At 43.9% G+C, this 16,078-nt stretch overlaps 2 protein-coding genes across 2 annotated transcripts; both read right to left on the bottom strand.

Moving 5' to 3' along the window:
- Positions 1-5: 5 nt before the first annotated feature.
- LOC124407791 lies at positions 6-15,265 on the bottom strand. Its single transcript, XM_046884312.1, has 3 exons — positions 14,817-15,265; positions 491-664; positions 6-297 (listed from the first exon to the last, which is right to left on the bottom strand). Exons 2-3 carry the CDS (start codon positions 578-580, stop codon positions 115-117), a joined length of 273 nt encoding a protein of 90 aa, XP_046740268.1. The 5' UTR covers positions 581-664; positions 14,817-15,265; the 3' UTR covers positions 6-114.
- LOC124407788 lies at positions 8,269-13,212 on the bottom strand. Its single transcript, XM_046884307.1, has one exon. The coding sequence runs from the start codon at positions 13,143-13,145 to the stop codon at positions 10,077-10,079; it is 3,069 nt and encodes a 1,022-aa protein (XP_046740263.1). The 5' UTR covers positions 13,146-13,212; the 3' UTR covers positions 8,269-10,076.
- Positions 15,266-16,078: the final 813 nt, after the last annotated feature.

Genomic DNA, 16,078 nt, shown 5'->3' with positions numbered 1-16,078 from the left:
CCTTAGATTCACGCGTAACACGTCTCTCCCGATTTCACTTCAAACATCGCGTTCGAAATGACCGCGAATTCGTTAGTCATATGGATGAATACTTTTATGGTACCTGTATCGTTATCAAATTATTGAGCAAGCTGCACTTGGCTTAATCGATATCTGTCCAGCGGCCGTTGTGTTCAGCGTTGATCTCGCAACGTTTTTAACGATTACCGCGTCGTTACCATTATTGGTATATTCCATTGTTTTGCGGCTAGGACCGAAGCTCAGGTAATTTTGCAATCTAGGTCGATTTTGTTGTTCCTGAAATCATCAACGTTTTGATCCGATCAACTCCATTTCGTTATACTAAATTACCAGAAATAGTTGTCTTAACAAGAGTTACTAATTAGAAGTTTCACTAAATATACACTTCATGGATTACGCTGTAGAACTAAGGTCATCAAGAATATAGCATGATATTCTACAATTGGTGTATCTTAAAAATTTTTAATACCTTAAAAATCACCAAAGCTGTGTCCTGATAGCGTATGTGAATATCTTGGGGTCCTTTTGTGTGATCCGGACATTCGTATCTGGCAGTCATCTATTAATTCACAATCGGACAACTGTGATACCGAAATTTTACCACGTATATCTTCACCATCCTGAAGTTTCACCTTTGGCGCCGCTGTAACGAATTTCATGCTATAGTCTGTGAGTAATTTTGTGTAAAAATATAAAAAAATCGAAATGCGTATCCCCTTTATTCGAAAATAAGATCAAGAATCAATCCCGAGTTTTCGTAAGCGCCTGTCCGGCCTCTTTTCGCATTCAGCCACTTTGTCTTACCGACAGAGCATCGGTCGATAACATTGAGATTGCGCCAACCGATGGCGCCAACCTCTGGTCGTGCTGCGCGATCTGACGTTGGGATAAATATCTGAAAGGTCTTTTCATTCAGGCGCAACTTCTCCGAGAGCTACGATAAGATGATTTTTTTATTACGCATTTTCTTTTTTTTGTAACGGCTAGGGTATAATAATGACGTGAGAATACATGTTGCTGCCTCTGTCTATAATAACACTGTATCGGAGCGCAGTGGCATAGCGTGAACCGAGACAAAAATACATTTCTAACGCTTTTGCAACGCGTAGAAACAACATTCTACCTCGACTGCAATTAAGAATAGAGCTAAAGAGCAACACGAAGCATTAATCTAGTTACTGCAGCTGGATTCTACTCGGTTACGAGAAATGCATTACAGATTCTATATTCCACAGACGTTTAAGAGATTCGAAAAATATGCAATGCGTTGGCAATGTAATAGAGACGCGCCGCCACGTGTCGCTCTGATCGAATCCATTTCTCCTCCGTATTATACGCAGACTGACATGTGGGTTGCAGGTATGTGTATTCTCGTAGCGCACAGCGTTCTTCGTCGTGTTGCAGCTAATCTCTAACCGAGTTCGTTCCCTTGTTCTTACGTACGCTCTTCGTTACTCCGAACTTGTCGCCCACTGAAAGCTCTCGAGACCGCGCGGCTGTTCGAAAATAATACGGCTACTGTAAGCGAGTCCATTACACAAAGAGAATTGTGGACTCTGCGGGGAAGACTGAAGGAGCAAAAAGTTAAGGAGGAAATAAGAGAAAAATCGGTGGTCAGCTCCCGCTGCAGAACCCGCGGCTCGATGCCGCCGCTGCGTGTCTATACCTACGCCGAAAATTGGCCCCAGGCCAAATCTAGTATATTCCCCCTTCGCTTTTCCACATTCGCAGAAGAGGCAACGCTGTTAACTATTATAATTACACCTACATGCCTGCGTATTTCTATCTGCATTGCACATATGGGTTATGTATCGTTATGCGGCGACACGTTATGTCTACGTGATATCAGGAAAAAAACTCGTCGGTTTTACCCGTAAATGAATTGCTGAAAGAACTTTATTCGTAATTCTGGACCCGAGAAGGATATACCTTATAGAGTCGTGAAAGCATGTTGAATTAATAGCGAACAATGGATCGCGAGGGGTGGTCTACGTGCATAATGGCGAGCATTAGTTTGCTCGGTTGTCGCATTAATCACGTAACTAATTACCCACACGTATATAATGTCGGACCAATTCTTACTGAAGATTTTTACAGGCTGCTGTATGTCAGTGAACATCTCAACAGATCGTAATATCACGCGGAACCAACGTTATATGTTTATCTAAATTAAGGAAGACGATTACGTAATAATGCGGTGATTTCCTAGATATTCACCTAGATATTCACAATTAGTAGCGATCTGAAAGGCGAACTTGAAAAGATTAAGTGAAAATGTATGCAATATTCATATTCATTGAAAAGCTATATTCAGCTGATTATGTTTCTACCGCATACATAGGTTCTTCGCATATGCCACACATAGTTATTGTCCAGAGTACCTAAGAAGTTTACGCGAAAAACTTATCCCAAAATTTGACATAGTATAGGATTTTTCGTATAGGATAATTTCCACGCTAAGGCATAATAAATTGTATAAGTACCCGGCTGCAAGCATGCAACCCGACACAGGTGCATATTGAAAATGCGTTAGATTTAATCTCGGATCCTAATCTGCAGTTAATTTGATAACAGCGTGGCCGCACGGTGCAATTATGCATAGGTATGCGGTATAATCGTGGCCTTTGGTAACGGGTCTCAACTCCTCTCGTAACAACAATTGCGCTCTGTTTAGCGCTGCTGGTGTTGCTGTGAGGCCAATGGCTGCTGCAGGCTGCCGTTGCAGTAACTCCGCGTACGCTCTGTGGCTGCAACCATCTGGTCGAGCAATTGCTTTCGCTTGCAGCCATTCTCGATAAGGAACACAATGCCCGCTACTACGCTCCGTAAATCTCTTTTATTTTTTTTATTTTATTACACATGTCTTTTATTATTTTATTTCCATCTTTTTCTACTTTTACGTACTCTGCGCCTAGTCGGGAGTGTATTTAGCATTCACATTCGGTGCAAATGTGTACAAGCACACATAGACAGATTTCCTACATGCCTGTGTATCGTGAAGCGTTCGCCAGTCTTGAGTGGGTATGCAACTATATCGTGCATGTTGATATAATATATATTGTGTTAGTATATGTATATATAAGTACATACGGAATGAACCTATATAAGAAGAAGTCGCTGTTGGTAATCTTGGATGGCCGGTCGGTGTTCCTGAATTGATTAACCAAAATACCTATAGAAGCATAGAGACTTGTAATATGTATATCACGCTGGCTAGTACTGTCATACATATGTATCTATGAATAAGGTACCTCAATCGAGTTATACACGCTTTCCCATTTGAATAACGCGCGTGAAACGGTACGCCTTTTCCCACGTCAAATTCCTGTGGATCGAGAAAACCGTTAAGGCCTTCAAAGGGAAGCCTTAAAAGGTTTGTGATTTTCTCTTCAAAATTTATTAATGAATATTATTTAAGAATATTTATCGAAGATACCGTAAGGTTCTGTGTTAATCTGCCGTATCGTAAGGTAACAAGATCTCTTCACGGTCTTTTGAGTAAATCGCTATTGCAGTTCAAGCCTCGAATTGATTAAGGAACAGATTGTATAACAGAAATGTATAACCTTAATATTTTTTAATTGCAGGCCAACTTTCAAAATTTAATCCGATGATATAATTTTTGATTAGCCTCTGTTAATTGCAATCGTTACCCTGGTGATTGATCAATATTTCGAGAATTCATCTTCAGTTATTATATTTTCACATTTTTTAAATTTCGATGCATCGACCAGTCGACATATCGACCCGTCCAAGTTCTAACCCCCACCCCAGTAATTGATGTCCTGTTTAAATCGAGAGTTCATCTCTGAATAAAACCGTTGTCGAGCTTTGAGACTGTAAATTTATGTAGGGCGTATACTCTCGTATTTAATCGTAAATAAATAATAAGAGCAATCACAGCTATACATAACAGCCAGCTCACTGCACGTCTGACGTATTGACTTCGTCTTGACTTGAGAGAACTTGCGCAAGTCCCCAACTGCGCTTATATCTTTGCGTAACAGAATAACTATGCGCGTGGTTTATACACATTATATACCTTGCCCCGTTTCTATCATCATCATCATCATCATCATCATCATGTGCCTGCTCGTTGCGTGCTAGCAAGCGTATTATGCCCGTGCAAAAACAGGACAATTAGGCGGCCAAATATGCGGCAGAGCTATCGACATGGATCTCGATTAGTGATAAGAAACGTCCCGAAAGCATTGCGATTATGCTATAGAATACCCGCTATCACACAATTCAACGCACGTGTAAAATTGAACAATATATGTATAATATGCCGGGCACGTGCGTTTTCAAATACACAGACACGTACCTATCTATCTCAGAGAACAATGTGTAAATTCTGCAGATATATTACCAAACAGACCGAATCACGATGATTCGTGTATCAAGAGACTGAGTAGTCTTGCGTCAAGTATTCAAAAATAAAAAAATTAAAATTCACGCGCAAGCCGACGCAGACTCTTTATCGCGAAGAGAAGCTTACGTACTATACGCCGAAAATATCATCACATATTTCTCCCCTCTTAGGATTAATGGCGATATTTGAGAATTTTATGACGTGCGTTTCCAATCAATTGATCTATTTCGATGAAATCAGTGAACGAAAGTTAAGATATATCTGACCTCGTCGAAATGGTCAGTACGCTCAAGAATTTTCGTCTCCGTCTTCTTCAGACCACTTTCGCTTGAGAGTTGTATGAGCATAAAGATAACATAGAAAGGCACCGCTCTATGCCGAAGTTACATGGAGACAGAAGCAAAAGCGCGTGTCAATCTACCTATATTTGGTCGATGGAATAAGAGAATTGCAGTCTGAGTATAAAAATGATGTAGAAAGTCGCTCGACCCATACGAAACTTACATGGAGACGAAAATGAGGCGATATAACGGTCTAGTTATGATAACATGGCGGTGTGGTACATGACTTAAGGCCTTACATACGTCTAGCAGTGGCAAAAATGCGCTACAAGAAAAAAAATTTTTAGTAGGGATAACAATAGAAATTAATAAAAATAAATAGTAAACATTGTTTACTGGTAGTTAAACTTGATGAAAAAAATTATTTCATTTCATTCTTACAAAAATTACTATACAAAAAATCATGTGATCTACAACTCTAAGAAAAAAAGTTGCTCCACGGTCGAAATTATATCTCCGGTGAATGTTGATCGATCAGTAAAATTTGAAAAAATTATTGTAAAATAAACTTGTAATTATAGTCTGTCGAGCCGGAATTTTGAATTTAGAAGAATTTAGCAATTTATGTCATTTTTAAAAAAAGTATGCATTTTACGTCATAAATTTTACAATTTAATTATTTTTATAAAATTTTTAAATCAAAATATCAAAAATCCGGCTCGACAGACTATAGAATAAATTATTTCGAATATTAAAAAAAAAACACATAAAAAATATATTAAAAACTGTACGAGTTATCATATCGACCGTGTCGCAAAAAGTAATTTCGACAAAAACGCGTTTAAAATTTTAAGTGCGTTTTTCTCGAAGTCGCGCGCAGCTGAAGTAAGAAATTTATGAATTTTTTTATTTGGTTTGTAAACTTACGTTTGGTCATCCATTACGGCTCCGTATTGTATGCCTTCGTTGTCGGTAGTTAATTGTTTTTGTTTATTTTTCACAGTCGATGAGCTGTTCTGGCCTCTTCCGTTGGACGGTCACATTTTATACCATAACTTTAGATCTATGGGGAATTTTTGCAATCGACTTTCACAGAAATAAGTCCAATTATAGAGAACAACAATCTGTTTAAAAAAAAATCGATTTTTTGAAAATTCTGGACGTATGTAAGGCAACACTCTTCATTTTCTACAAACGCCCGAATTTTCTTAATTTGCCCCTAATTCTTAATTTTTCGTGCTGATCTCTTATTTTGCGAAGAAGTTACGTACTTGGCAGTAAGAATATTGATTTCACTATTTTTTGCAGGTAAAGGTATTGCTGCTTTTACTCATTTCAATGTACATTGTTATTTTGGTGGTTTCTAAGTAGCAAAGTAAACTGTTCTTAGCAGTTTTTATTATAACGTACTAGGCGCAAGATTTTTGCATTCGAGGTGTTTTTTGGTGAAATCGATATACTGTCTTTGATGCTTTTTCGAATCGGCGTACCAGTCCACGGCAGTAGCAGGTTGACGTGTTTTGACAACGCGGTGCAAATCCGCCTGGCGCGGTATCAGCAAACGCTGGCGGCGCAATTGGAAACGACGGCATTCGTATCAGGAATTTTTATCTGCAGGGATTTATAATGGAAATAAATAAAAATACTCTCACAATTAGTTCGCAGCCGGTCAACTTTACCGAGAACTGACGCAAGCAAACGCGCGTGCGAAAACGACGATGCGAATATGCGATAACGACCGACAACGACTCGACTCGACGACTCGACGACTCGACGAGGCCGAAGCATCGCGCAATGACTCACGATATCTGCAGCCTTGTGGTTAATATCTATGCCGTTTACAGTCTTCACGGTATCGTGAGATTCGCGTATGACATCAAAGAAAATAATTATAACCATAGTCGGCTTCCCATTGTTAGCTGTGGTCAGTTCACAGGGCTAATTAAACAATGCGGGCGCGATAACTGAATTATAATTTCGCAGTGCGTTCAAGTGCGGTTCACTCCACGTATTCCTGACGAAATTTATTGTGGGTCACCAAAGATTTGTTAGCAACAATCAAACACAATATTACCTACCTCATTTCCGGTAACGAAATACACTGGTATTCCACGAGTTATTCTGTCCCTGATCAAGGCTTGGAGCGATGGTTGATGATTTTGTAAGCATCTTACTGTACTTCGTTCCCAGAAATACTGTTAAGAATAATTTCTTTGAATATTCGTACTCGTTAGAGAGTACGGCGTTCATTAACTAGTCCGTTATATTCGACATATACTATAATAAGTATGTACGTACAGGTATACATAGGTATATGCTCGAAGTGGTATACCTATGATACTATTGCCATTTCGGTCCGTGTGTAAGTCTCGTTTATATTATTTCACCATCAGTAGAAAATGTAATGGATTACCAACCGCACACCCGTGTATAATGGAAAATTTTTCTGCAAGTCTGACAATAGAATAACCCGTTCACTCTTGTTTTTTCTTTTTTTCTTTTTACCCAGAAAAGGCAACGAGAATTTATCTGATTTCTTCTAATCGAAAACAGCGTCATCCGACAAGAATTTATTGTTAAGCTGATAGTTGACAATGATACACTGATGGCGATACGCGAGGTATTAGATTGCGCCATCAACGAGTATAGGGGCACTCTCGATAACCAGCCATAAAACTGGTGAATAGAATTATACATACTCATCTTAGGAGACCATAGTCAAACCTTTGAATATTTTGTTATTATAGGGTCACCCACGTAATTTATGGCTGCTTGTTATACGTCTTCGTTGTGTCCGTGCGATAGCAGGAAACAATGACCTTCGAAAAATTGTCACTACAAACGCGAGATTCTATTTTGTGAGTTGTGACACACGAGTTAGAAGGGATTACGCAGAAAAATATTTTAGTACTTCCTGCGTGAGGCGTGATGTCGCTTACGAGGCAATTCTGGTGTTTCACTGGTGAACATAAACTTTGTTAATTCGGCTTAATTGAGACGACATCTTGTAGATCTACATCAGATTGTTTGTAGTAGACCATTTGCTGGAGTTTAGCAATCAGGCCCAGGACGAAGAAGGAAAATCGTGATGATCCAATAGCGGAATGTGAATTAATCAATTATACATTTGTTTTAAAAATAATCTCTTATATTTGCTTCCAAGTTCAGTAAATTTCTTTATATAATACACTATTAATTATACAATAGATACTTTTCGAATGTACAAAAAATGAATTGCTTGCCGATGAATCACAACGTTATAAAAATGATATTTTATGGATAGTTACGCGAACAATATACACTCGTGTGCATGTGAATTGTTCAATAGTAAATATAGATAATATTATTTGTGTTTATGTTTAATACAATATCAGTAGGCGCCTGAAACTCTCAACTGCAAAAATCTAGAATATATGTATCATTATCGTTTCACTAATTAGTCAATTAAATTACTGTTCGATATCACACCTTGAGCTGCCTTCGGCAAAGTCTACAGAATTGATTCGGCCTTTTTGCCTCACCTTGTTTTGTTCTATTTTCGTTTTTCCGTATTGTTTTCGTAAAAATTAGGCACAAAGATTTTTGTCAGTGAAAAATTTCAAACGCGCGCCCTACATTCTTGCTATAACAATTGAACTCCTGTATTAAAATATAATTTTGATAAATATAAATCTAGTTCTTTTTGTTACTCAATCACTTAAAATATATATATATATATATATATATCCATATATATATATTGCTTTAGTATTAGACTCTGAGGGCTGTACAATCGGTAATATAGATACTGATCATTCATCACATATACATAATTAACATTTAAATTATTATTTTCTTTTGTCAGTCATTCAACAATACTATATTTTTTATTGTGTAAGGATTATGGCTTTATTCAACTATTATGGCTTAAATTTACATGGGTTTCCCTCGCCCCTTCCTTCCATGTACAATATAATACCTTTTTCATTAAGGGTGTTTCAGGTTTTTCATTTAAAAGTTTCTATTAAGGCCTCTGTTATTATAACTTTCCCTGTATTACATAAGGCATGATGCACAGTTTATTAGTCGACATTGATTAAAAATTTTATCATGAACACGATTTATCAATTACTTATGCACTCTTACTGAATTCGTAAAGTTTAAATCTAACGATAAGACAGTTTTTAAGGCACAGGTATTGAATATTAGTAGGGCATTGACTATGTGTATATATTCGTATAAATATACCCTTTATTCAAAATTTTCTATAACTTACGTTGGACCGTTGTGATATTTTGTGCACTAGTATTTCGATTTTTTTTTTTTTTTGTTTTCTAGGCTGCGTACCAGTACTAAAGTTATTTTCAAACAGGCACTATGTGTAAAATAATTGTGAAATTTTCAATAAATTGATAAATTTTGTATATAAAGTATTAATAGCAATAATAGTATCAATAATAGCAACATAATGAATAATTGTAATATTAATAATAATAATAATAAAAATAATAAAATAATTCAACATGCTTTTACGTATTTACATTATATACAGAATTGCATTTAAAAAAATACACGTTACCATTACATAAATTTTTACGTGGAAGCGGTTCTTTGAGCAATTGAATTCGTCCTAATTTGGCGACGCTTATAAAGGTATAGTGTTAAACAGATGTTTATATATGTATACCAGAGTTGGAATAAAGTTAATTCACAGAAATTGAGCTTTGAGTCGCAGTTTCTTTGGGTTTTTATAGATCGCGTTGTATGATGCAGCAGTTCGGAAACTCGCCTCGCGGTCACGTATCTGTCGAACGGCTTAGAAATATCTATCTGACATAATTTAGTAATTATAGATTGTGCGACGTATATCGGCCTTTGGCGACCTTTAGACGGCCTAGCTGATGTACTTGGCTTATCTGAGATAAAGAAGCAATCGTAAGTCGGCATTCGAAGTGCAGGGCAAGATAGAGTAGCGTTGTTGACGAGAACCACGACGGCGCTAAGGTATAATGTAATATTTTCTCCCGCCTTTCGCATATTGTAATCTCGGTTTGATCCACTAATCGTATAAGAGTCTAATCTTTGTTACTGATCTTATCAATTCCCAAGATTGGTCACGTTGCCGAGTTCGAGCGACAGGACGGTGGTTTCATACGTGATAGAACTCACGTCTTCTCATTAAAACAAGTTATTACAGGCGGTCGTAGTTTCGCCTGCTCATACATGTACACCGTCGCATATTGATACCCATACGAAACGCGGACCACGCGTGTACTTTCGTGCCACCTGCGGCCAACCGAACGACGTCGTTTAGCATTTCTAATCGTTCCGAACAGCCACCAACCGCGATTCGTTTCGGTTTGGATAGAATTCGGTCACCACTGATCGTTACTCATCACAGATTAAAAGCTGCGCGTGAGTAGTTAGGTGTAATGCGGCGCTGTAGGATATCGCACAAAGGCGCTGCCCACCTGCGATAAGTCGGAGTAAAGGCCTTGCGCGGGGGTTCCCCACGAGATCGGTACTCTAAGACTTAACTCCAGGGCGTAGCCTTCGCCGCTCCTGTTCCCGGCTCCGTTGTTACTATTCAAATTGCAAACGCTCTGGCAATTGTTATTGTTATTGTACTGATGCGTGAAACCGTTGAACAAAACTTGATCCTCGATGGGTTTTGCGATGGGATTGTCTAGGTAGGGTTTGAAGAGAATGGCGTCACGCTTCGTCGCGGTTACGGAGGGTGGAACGGACGGGACTGCCGGGGGCGCCGGAGGGGTTGGGACGGTGCTGGTAACAGGTTCGACTTGGGAGGCGAGTTCTGGTATACCTTTACGTTTGACGAGACAGAGGGGCGCGTCTTGGGGCGCCGCGTTTTCATCCTCGGTATGCGGGCGCAATCTTTTCGGTGAAGTAGCGTAGCCGCAGCAGGATAAGGTACAGGATCGTTTCAGCGGCGACGACGAGCCCGGCGACGATACGATCTGCTCCATGTTTTCGGTATCGTAGCACAAAGCGGAACACTCGCGCTTCGAAACCAGCGACATTTCCGATGAATCGTGACTCGAGACGGCGTAGCAGGTTTGAATTCTGTTGTAGCTGCAAACGGTGCTTTCGGAGATCCTCAGAGACTCCTGGGAGTAACAGGACGCGTTGTCGGCACAACAGGAGAGCGTGCATCGTCGCGGTCCCGAGGTTGAGCTCAATAATATTTCCGATGTTTCGGCGGAGACGAAGTGCGAGGGCTGCCTTTGATGCGGAGAAACCGGGTCCGGGCTGTAGCAGCAGTAGGGATCAGCGGAGGTCCGTTCCAGCGGCGATAATTGAGGGACGTCGTTGAGATCGGCGGGTGTAGTATTGGTCCGAAGATCGATCGGCGAGTCGGCGAAGGAAAGAGGGCCGAGTCGCTGCCTGGATATACCGCCGCGTAGGGCGATCTCACCCCTGAGTTCGGTCTCCTGGGAGAGCCATTTTTGTACCTGCCGTCTATTGATACCAAATTTACGGGCAGTGGCGCGTTGGTTTCCAGCGACACCGGCGTCGCGGTGGAAGGCGTCGAGAACGTCGAGCTTGAATCGCAGCGAGAAGGAACGACGTCGGGCAAGGTCGTTGGAGGGGGCCAGCGTCGTTGCCGTCGAGTAGTCTAGGGCGTCCGTATCGCTGTCGGAGCTCGTGGTCGAGTGCCCCGAGCTCAAGGGGCCCCGAGAACTATGCGGACTCGGGAGGCTCTGTGCGGGGCTCGAGGGACCCGAGCGAAACACCCCTTCCAAAGGGGGGCTGCTCCTGACGGACGACAGGCATTGTATCGGGGCCGAAGAGGGCAACGCAGGTGGCTGGATGGGATCGACGCATTCGCTGTCCCCCAGCGAGTGCGAATGTGTTTGCGATACATGATGATGATGATGATGCTGGTGCTGATGCTGGAGCTGTTCATGATGAATCTGTGCGAGCGTGTGCGTGCCAGGCTGTTGCTGCTGCTGTGGTTCTGGATAGGCGTGCGGACGCGCGATTGCTTGGCGTAGCGACGCAACGCTGTTCCCGTCCTTGTTTGCGTTCCCGGAATTCTCGTCCGCCTCGGCCGCGCCGCTGGCTCCTCCGTCATCCCGGGTTGCCTGTGTCCGTAGGGGACTCGTGCGTGATACCTCGGAGTGAACGGCTGCGGTGGTGGCGTGATGCGGCGGTGACAAGCCGCGGGGAGGCAAGGGCGACAGGGCCGAGCGGGAACTCGGGCGCCCGGTCGGCTGGTCCCGCGGATCGCACGGCCCTGGCGCCGCCGCGGCTGCCACCGCCGCCACCGCGTCTAGGCTGGCTGGCTCGTTCTTAATCGTTACTGCAGGCGATATTTGACTCCCGATATCGCGCTCCGTAGCAGAGATGGCTGGGAAATTCTCATGGCAAATATTATGCGGGTTATACCTGTGAACCGGGGAGCGATTATACCTCGACGAGGATGCCTGCTGGTACGTATTGACGTCGGGCGATCCCTCGTCGTACAAAACTGCGGAGTCGACCTCGTAGCTGCTGTTTGCCATGTAGTAGCTGCTCCTTTCGTCCGATCGGGACGACGAGACGTAGGTTTCGTGGCTCGCGGATGTTTCGGGAAGACCAGCACCGAGAAACTCCGGATGGGTGGTACTAGCTAGGTAGTGCTGTTGCAGGGTGTTGTTGTTGCTCGCGGGCGATAACATGGCGTTGTCGTTGCTATTGCTAGTGTTATTGTTATTATTGATAATGTTGATATTATTATTATTATTCCCATTTTGCACAGCCACGATACGCGGACTGGTGTAACGGGGTGAAGCGGGGCAGTGCTGCCTAAGGGGGGGCCCTTGGTGCGTCGGTGGAAGAGACAACTCTTCGTCGCCATGCAGTCTGGCGCGACTTAGGTTCAAGGCCGGCGCTGGAGCCGCGGCCGCCGCCTCGCGAGGGCCCTCGGATCCCGGGGCCCCGGAAACCGTGGAATTCCCTACGGAGGAGTGACCGTGAGAAGAAGCACGTCCCGGCAGGGCCGAATCGACACAGCTGGATCGCAGGCTGTCTTCGCACTGCAACCACTTTTGTATCTGCCTGCGATGAATCCCGTACTTCCTGGCCGTCGCCCGCTGATTGCCACGGCAGTCGATGTCGTTCCTGTACGAATCGAGGACCTTAAGCTTGAACGCGGGTGCGAAAATCCGTCTGCTCCCCATCACACCCACGGTCTTCCGAACGCTGCTGCTGCTGCTGCTGCTACTGCTGCTGTTGCTGCTAGTCTGCTGATGTTTCGTCACCATTTTAACACAGTTCTCTTCATCGGTCGCTGTCAGACCTTCCGCGACACCATGCGCCATAATTAACGAATCACTTATCCGAGACTCTTCCTCACGAGACACTTTACACAGAACGGAGAGGCACTGGCAATCCTTAACCACCACGTAACATTGCACGGAGCGGCAGGCGCGCGGAGTTCCTTTTGGGTCTTTGGAGATGCCGTAACTAATTTTCATCCCCACTACCATCGGCAGCGCTCCACGGCACCGCTCGGGCTCTCCGATCCCCTCTGTGACTGTCGGCCCTCTCCGCACCCCGCTCCGCCGCCCCACAACCTCCTACCTACTCCGCGTCCCGCCACTCCTCGTCCAAGTCTCGTGCCCTCCCCCCTCTCGCCACCCCCTTCTAAGCCACGACTCGGTCGCCACTACCAGTCATTCCGACCGACCGGCACAAGAACCCTCGTAGGCGCCCCCCTTTCACACCTCAGCGCCGTAAAACTCCGCCATTTTGTGGCCTCACTTCCGTTAATGACGCGCGGGAAACACTGCCCGCGGCGCCATGTTGTCTGCCTGCCTGCCTCGGTCTGTGCGACGAGAGCGCGCGAGACTTGCCGTCCCTCGATTTCGTTGCGACGTACCCGATGCTCCTGCCCCTCGATGATGACTTTTTGCTTGACTTTTGACCCATGCTTTCATCACCCAGATAACAACACCTTCCGCAAAAGCCCCGCGCCTCATTCAACATTCGCGTTCGTCGGGGCGCCAACGCTCCCGTTGTCGTTTCCACGTCTAAACGTTCGAATGAAACTCCGAACGGAATACAAAGCGAGTACAAGAGGGATAGAGATAGAGAGAGAGAGAGAGAGAGAGAGAGAAAGGGGAGCGCAAAATCCGTATGTGTAGACGAGTGCGACGGAGATGCGTGAAAGAGAGAAGATCGAAAACCGAGGCGGAATACAGCGAGCGAGTAAGAAGACACGAGCCGACGCACAGCCGAGTTTCTCATATGCGGTATAGAATGAGATCATCTTGTTTTTGTGGACTGAGCCGGTAGTTAACAAGTTTAGCTCTCGGACGTTGCCAGATCTCGACACGTAGGCACGCGAAACTCTAGCGTGACGCAAGCCGTCGCGATTTTCCGATCGCGACTATCTTCGCGTCGGTTAAATACCGTCCCGCGATAACGCATCGGTCGTACGCGTTTATCTTGGCGCGTGGTCGATGTCTAATCGGCCCGCGTTACGCCGACAAAAACTCATATTGCGATTCGTCCTTGGGCGACGCGTTCGATGCGGTGGCGGACGTGGCAACGTCGGAGTTCCCCTTCTTTGTCCGTCGCTGGTCTTGCCAGACAGGGTGTCGCCAGCTCGGACGACCCGGCCGACGGAACGGAGCCGCGCGGGACGAGGGGAGTAAGGGAAGGGGGCATCGCCTGCCACACGGCGCGGCGCGGCGTAGGATCGGTCGAGGACCTACATTCATGCTCGGCCATGTTTGAAAACTTGCGTCCGGCTGGAATGTGGCCTCCGGGGCCCTCCAGGGCCTGATCGGGGTCCGCGGGGTCCGCGGGGTCGGCGGGGGGAAGGTGGGGCCGGGGAAAAGGGGGGAAAATCGGAGGATCGAAGGAAGAGAGAACGGCGGCCTAAGGGAGGGGGGGGGCACCCCCTTGGTCGTCCCTTGGCGCCCCAAATGGGCGAGTAACCAGAGACGCGCCTGTGGCGACCGCGCCAGACTTCTCGGCGCCGAAATAATATACCCGAGACTCTATGTACAACAGCGTCTGACTATATCTACTATACGGCTCTTTACGTGCACTGGACGTAGGAATGATATGTGTATGGTTGTGAAACGAAAGCAACCTCCGTGCGATACACATGCGCTCATTCTTCACACAATTTGTATATGTTGTTCATGTACCTTATCTTATCGTCCGCGTAGATGAATAGGCGTTGCGAGTTTCCTATTGAAAACTGTACACTGTGCAGCCATATCTGCCCGCCGCTCAGTGTGTTATTTCGATTAAACGGTAAAATCTCGAATGTCCAACCGCCGGAGCCATGGCTTCGCCACGGAAAATACACAGCGATGTGCCGATCAGGCTCGAGCTGTACTTTTACTATTCCCGTTTTCGTTATACATGTACGATGTAACCGCGTACGGGTAATCGATACTCGGAAACACCCGAGGAAACACCCGATTGACTCGCCTTACCGACTGACGAATACGCATCCTGTTCGATTTACTACTTACCTTCGTGTTTGCGGTAATGCAGAATCTGCCGAGTACAGCTTAAATATATTAAACGGTTACGCGGCGTCCTTTTACGAGAAATTATCCCACCGAAGTCAACGCGATAACACGAAACTTATATCAATCTTCTAGCATTTTCCATCAGTTTGAATGTGAAAATGTATACGAGTTGCCACATGATACGATATATATGTATGTATACATACATAATGCTAAGCCTGTACAAGTATTCATGTAGGAGGTGCGCGTATAGCGCAGTTTGTCGACAATAAACCGGTCGAGCGTTTCTCTGAGTTATTCGAGAAGTTTTTAATGTTTGAAAAATAACTCAATGTCCTTACGCGCTTGTCGGCAGAAAAACATATTCTCTGTATAAATTGGACCTAATTGTTATTTGGAGTTAGTTAATTGCTTTATACAGTTCTTGAGATGTTACGTTTTCCTGGTTAATAAGACATGGCATTAATTAAACTGGTACCCAGATCGGTAGCTTCGCTGTCCGAATTACACCCACAGATGTTTCATATAGATGAAACTTATTACAATCGTAGTTAGATAGAAACATGGTTATAAATATCAATCACATGATTCCAATGCGCAAGTACAAATTACGACACGTGCACGACGGTTTATATTATCCGATCACCTTATCCGTTTACGTGCGTATATTTGTATGAAGAATAGATATAATATGCGCGTGAGGTTACAGAAGTTTGTATGCGCTATTAAAAAAGATACAGTTGAGGGTTATTAGTACATCATTTCTATAATATGCCGTCAATATTTATACCGTGATTGCTTCAGACTTCTGTAAAACTTGGTGAAAATCTTAATCAGGTGGTAAGTCTAGAAATTTCACAATTCTAAGAATAAAGTTGTACGAAAAAATTTCCAATCGCATGAACATGGATACGAACTTATTCCCTTAT

Source organism: Diprion similis, chromosome 6, assembly GCF_021155765.1.
Source record: "Diprion similis isolate iyDipSimi1 chromosome 6, iyDipSimi1.1, whole genome shotgun sequence".
In the NCBI taxonomy this organism is placed as follows: Eukaryota; Metazoa; Arthropoda; class Insecta; order Hymenoptera; family Diprionidae; genus Diprion; species Diprion similis.
Note: the sequence above shows the minus strand (reverse complement) of the source record. Positions and strands in the feature narration are given on the sequence as shown.